Source organism: Amblyomma americanum, chromosome 1, assembly GCF_052857255.1.
Source record: "Amblyomma americanum isolate KBUSLIRL-KWMA chromosome 1, ASM5285725v1, whole genome shotgun sequence".
In the NCBI taxonomy this organism is placed as follows: Eukaryota; Metazoa; Arthropoda; class Arachnida; order Ixodida; family Ixodidae; genus Amblyomma; species Amblyomma americanum.
In genome coordinates this window covers 172,779,009-172,784,045 of record NC_135497.1, presented here as the reverse complement: position 1 = coordinate 172,784,045, position 5,037 = coordinate 172,779,009, and the positions used below count along the sequence as shown (strand labels likewise).

At 52.4% G+C, this 5,037-nt stretch overlaps 1 protein-coding gene across 1 annotated transcript; it reads right to left on the bottom strand.

Annotated features, from left to right (window-relative positions):
- Window positions 1–215: 215 nt before the first annotated feature.
- LOC144093561 (uncharacterized) lies at window positions 216–1,265 on the bottom strand. Its single transcript, XM_077627097.1, has 2 exons — window positions 1,051–1,265; window positions 216–936 (listed from the first exon to the last, which is right to left on the bottom strand). The coding sequence occupies exons 1-2, from the start codon at window positions 1,153–1,155 to the stop codon at window positions 493–495; spliced, it is 549 nt and encodes a 182-aa protein (XP_077483223.1). The 5' UTR covers window positions 1,156–1,265; the 3' UTR covers window positions 216–492.
- Window positions 1,266–5,037: the final 3,772 nt, after the last annotated feature.

The window sequence follows — 5,037 nt, the reverse complement described above, 5'->3', positions numbered from 1 at the left end:
TCCCTTGACATTCAGAGAAACTTGTTTCTGGACAAATCCTGTATTTCTTCGAAAAACAGTGCTCCAGCAAATATAGGAAACAAATTAAGAAAAAATCTGCGTCAGCAATATTATGTAAAGAAATTAAGCGAAAATTTGAGAAATTCAGATAACGTATACACGATTAAACCATATAAAATGAAATAGTCTATCATCCGGAAGCACATGCAACGTCCAATGATTGCGCACGACGCCACGTCCACGAGGCCCACCATGGGTGCTGGTCTTGACGCATCCGAATATATATTATTGAGCAGCAGGTGGCCGGTCATCTTCAGCTTCAAGTACATAATATCGCCAGCGGGTCGGCTGGGCGCAGAAGCCGCCCTGAGCTCGAACGTCAGCGCTTGCCTCATCTTCTAAAGACGATGAAGCGCGGCCCATCACTGGCGTTTGAGCGCCTTCGCCTGTGCGGCTTCCTGCAGCCAACCCGCAGAAGACTCCGACCCTATGCTAGCCGTCGAATACGCCGGCCATATACCACAGGACACGCTGCACGACGAAACCCAGCATAGGTGGTGCCAGCGCCTCAGACCTAAAAGCATCAAGGTCTGTGGCGAGGTGGGGTCCTCGAGAGCCAGCATGGAAGAGAACCAGGCGGAGGTCGACGAGGTGTTCCCCTCCTTCGGAGACCTGGAGGCAACCACGGACACCAGATTCATCCACAGCGGGGTGTCTCGCAAGACGGCGGACTCGAGCAGCAGCGTTGCTGGGAGCCAGAAGCACGAGGTGGCTACCTTCGCCGCGTTGGCGGTACGAACGGCGCGGACGCAGGCGACCACCACGGCGTGCCATGCGGCGACTGGGGCTATGACCGACCCGCTTGCCACGTTGACCAGCGCCGCCATGGTCAGGTTCGGTCACCTCGCACTGTTCGAGAATGGCGAGAAGGTTGGTCTGCGCAAAACAGAAACGGCGTTTAGACGACTGGGCGGAGAGCACAACGTATTCTATTATGTCCATGAGATGAACGCAAGCCACAACCACGCGAAGAGTGCACGTAGAACGTACCTTAACATCTGGCCGCTCACTCCTTGGCTGCCAGGCTTGAAGCATGAAGGAGTGGTTCCACTGTGGCTGTTGCAACTCGAAGCTGTAGGCGCGATGCGGCTTCATCGGGGAATGGCAGACAGCAACAGCTCCCAGAAGAACGCTGGCGCTCCGCGCTCGGGTACCACCGTGGGCTCGTGCACCGTACCAGGTTTTAAGAACGACTCCGCGGCTGTGGCAAGGGCCTGCATTGTCTCCGAGCGTGGCCGGTGGCTCCAGTAATAGTTCAGCAGAGCGCTGGAACATTGTCGAGTTGCACCGAGATACGGACAGGGAGGCCTTCCTTCCCCGGTGTCTTCTTGCAGTGCAGCAGCAGTGACGTGGCTCTTGGGGCTCGAAAACAGACTGCGTCCAACGCAAGATGTTCGGCGCGTGACTAGCGCTGAGCGTGATTCGATGACACGTACGGCGCGTGACATGTGTACTGGCCCCACCTGATTGGTCAAAACGCCGGAAGAGGATGTGGTGGCTCATATGCAGAGGAAAAAGTCGATTGTTGTTGTTGTTGTTGTTGAAAACTTTTATTGTCCAACAGAGAAAGACCACACCGCCTGGGCCGCTCTGTCTCACCCCCCTTTACAGGGGAGAGGACTTAGGAGCGGCCCAGCCGCACGGGATGGTCGCATTCGATGCTGGTCGGGTTGGTTTCGCCGGCGGCCTCTTCTGCCAGTTGGACGGCGGTGATTTGGAGCTCAGGGTCCGAGCTCCGCAACAAGGTTTCCCAGGCTTCCCTACTGCTAATGTTTTGCGCCCTGCCTGGGGAGTAAGCGCACTCCCAAATTATATGGTCGAGGGTTCCTCTCGCCCCACACTTTTTACATTTATCGTCCTCGCAGTCCGATCGGATATGTTTGTTTAGTACAGGGTTTGGGTATACTCCAGTCTGCAGGCGTCTCCACGCCGTCGCCTGACTCCTATTTAACACCGTGTTTGGTGGGGGAAAACACCTCCGGCATTGCTTGTAGTGTTCTGTAATCTCTTGATACGAGATTAATCGCCCTTCTCTATCATGTTCGGCCTGAGCCGACCCATCCTGTACAGCACGGAGGTAGAGATCTCGAGCTGCACTGTGGGCCGCCTCGTTACCGCTGACAGATTCGTGCGCCGGGGTCCAGATGATGTTAATCGTCCTATCAATCACTCCTTGTGTTAAAATTTTGGTGGTGAGGGGGTTTATCCTCCCTCTGCTTAAATTTTGGATTGCAGTCTTACTGTCGCTAATAATATATCTAGCTTTGGTGCCAGCGCAAGCGATCGCTATCGCGGCTTCCTCCGCTATCTCGGTTTCTTTCCCTAGTATGGTGGCCGCCGTGATGAGGGTGCCCTCCCCATCTACCGCCACTATGGTCATGTATCGACTGTGTCTGTCCCCTGCCGCATCTACGTAGGCGACTTCATTTCGGGGTTTACCCCGATATATTCTTTCTATCGCTTCCGCCCTTTTCTGTCTCCTTTCCATATTAAACTCAGGGTGCATATTCTTGGGTAGGGGAGGGATTCTTAGTTGCGCCCTGATTTCCCTGTCAATGTCGACCCTTTCCTTTTGCCCCCTGTCTGTGGCCATTCCAAGATTACTTAGCGTAGCTCTTCCCACTCGCGTCGTGCTGAGTCTTTCAAGTTGCGAGGTTTTAACCGCTTCCGCGATTTCTGCAATCGTATTATGCAGTCCTAGGGCCAGTATATAGCTTCTCCGTCGATGTACAGATTGGGAGCTCTAGGGCCTTTTTTACGCATTTCCTGATGAGCGCGTCTATCTTGCTCCTCTCATCTGCCTTTAGGTTCAGATATGGCGTGGCGTATCCCACTCTACTAATGATGAAGGCCTGTACCAATCTTAGGAGGTTTTTTCCCTTGAGGCCGCCGCCCTTACGCGAGACCCTCCTGATGAGGTTTAATGTCTGAGTCGCGTGGTTTTCTAATTTGTTAATTCTGATCGTGTTCCTCCCGTGTGTTTGTAAGTGAAGGCCCAATATTCGTATTGTCTCTACCTTTGGTATTTCCCTTCCTTCCACGTACACCTGTGGGTCAGAGGGAGGTTTGTTCCTGAGGGCCTTGTCATTATACACGAAGATTTCTGATTTTTCAGGCGAACATTTAAGTCCTCTGTCCTCCGCGTACTTTGAGATGACGTCTGCTGCCGCCTGCAGCGTTTGATTGATCTCTGCGTCGCTCCCTCTGTTGATCCAGAGGTTGATGTCGTCCGCGTACAGGCTGTAGTTTAAGTTGTAGTTCCCAATTTTTCGCAATTCCTTCGGGAGCCCTCTCATGGCCATGTTGAAAAGAGTGGGTGACAGTACCGATCCCTGAGGTGTCCCCCTGTCACCCAGCCTGATCACGCCGGATTGTATGTCCTGGAAAGTTATAACCGCCGTGCGGTCCGTTAAAAAATTTCTGATATAACGATAGGTTTCTAGCCCTATTCCTGCCTGCTGGAGCCCCTCCAGAATGGCTTCGTGCTTGACGTTGTCGAAGGCCTTTTTTAGGTCTAGTCCCATAATGACTTTCGCGTCTTTGGTTCTGGAATGAATTATGTCTTGCTGCAGCCGCAGCATGACGTGCTGTGTGCTCAGATGGGGCCTGAAGCCATACATCTCGTCTGGCCATTTCTCTGTTTCCTCCATATAATTTGAAATTCTGGTCTGAATGATGTGTTCCATTAACTTTCCGACACATGACGTGAGTGATATAGGCCGGAGGTTTTCCAGCTGCGGTTGCTTCCCGGGTTTTGGAATCAGGATCATGGTAGCCTCTTTCCACAGCGGTGGGATCTCCCCTTTTTCCCAGCAATCCTGCATGTAGCTGGTAAGGGCCTCTATCGAGGTGTCATCTAAGTTCCTGAGCATCTTATTCGTGACTCCATCTGGCCCTGGATCCGACTTGGTTTTGAGTTTCGCTATCTCCGCCCTTACTTCAGCTCTCGTGATGGGCACGTCTAACTTCTCATTTGGAAACCCGTGGTAGTCGGGTAGCTCTCTAATAAAGTCGAAGAAAGAGGAACGTGACGTCAAACCATGGAGCCCGGGTCGGGGAGGGAGGCGCCTTTTTTTAATCAATCAATCAAGGAAGATTTAGAGGAAAGGCCGTCACGCATGGAGAAGGGAAAGCTCAGGAGCTGCCCTCGGTATCCGAGCTGGACGCCAAAAATGTTGCCGGAAGTCACGCGTTTTCGCAAAGACTACTGGGAGTCTTTAGCCGACGACGCAGCCAAGGGTAACGCTGGACGCAGCGGTGTCGGCTGCTGCATTAGGGTCATCTTTTTACCTACACTGGCTACACTAGTGCAGCTAGTGTAGCATGGTTTCATTTTTTTTTTCCCCTGTGTAGAAAAAGTGTAGCTCCGCCAATCTACACGGACGCATTTCTTTTACGCGTAGTGTACCACGAGGACTACACTTTCAACACCGCTTTTTTTTTAGGTGTAGGCTAGCAGACGAAAAAAATAGGCAGTGGCTTAGCTCTGGTTAAGCCTGGATCTACAAGCGAAAAGCAAGTCGTACCATTAAGTCGTAACACGTGGTCGTTGTAACGGGGAGTCTTGGGATTTTCCTCTTCTTACTCTCTTGTTTCCTCTTCTTCACTCGCTTGGCTGCTGCTGGCTGAAGTTGCGGCCAAGACACGCTTTTCGGCTTCTTTCCGACGTCGTTTAGTAAGGCGTATTTCCCGTTGTTCAGGCGTTTCGGCTGCACGTTTAGCTTTGGCTTTTCATTTTTTCGCTGTTGTGCAGCCAACACCCAAGCGAGTACTTCTGGATCGGACGAATTTAGTTTCTCTGCTTTTCTGCGTAGTTTAGCAGCAGCCGCACTCTCCTTCCCTTCAATGTCGAGTGCGCACGCCTATTCAATGGCAAGCGCATTATATAGCCTCCTTGCGCATGCACATGACGCACATGTGCAGTGGCGCTGCCGAAAGGTCAGGTGACGGAGTCGGCGGGGGCGACGGCAGCGTCAG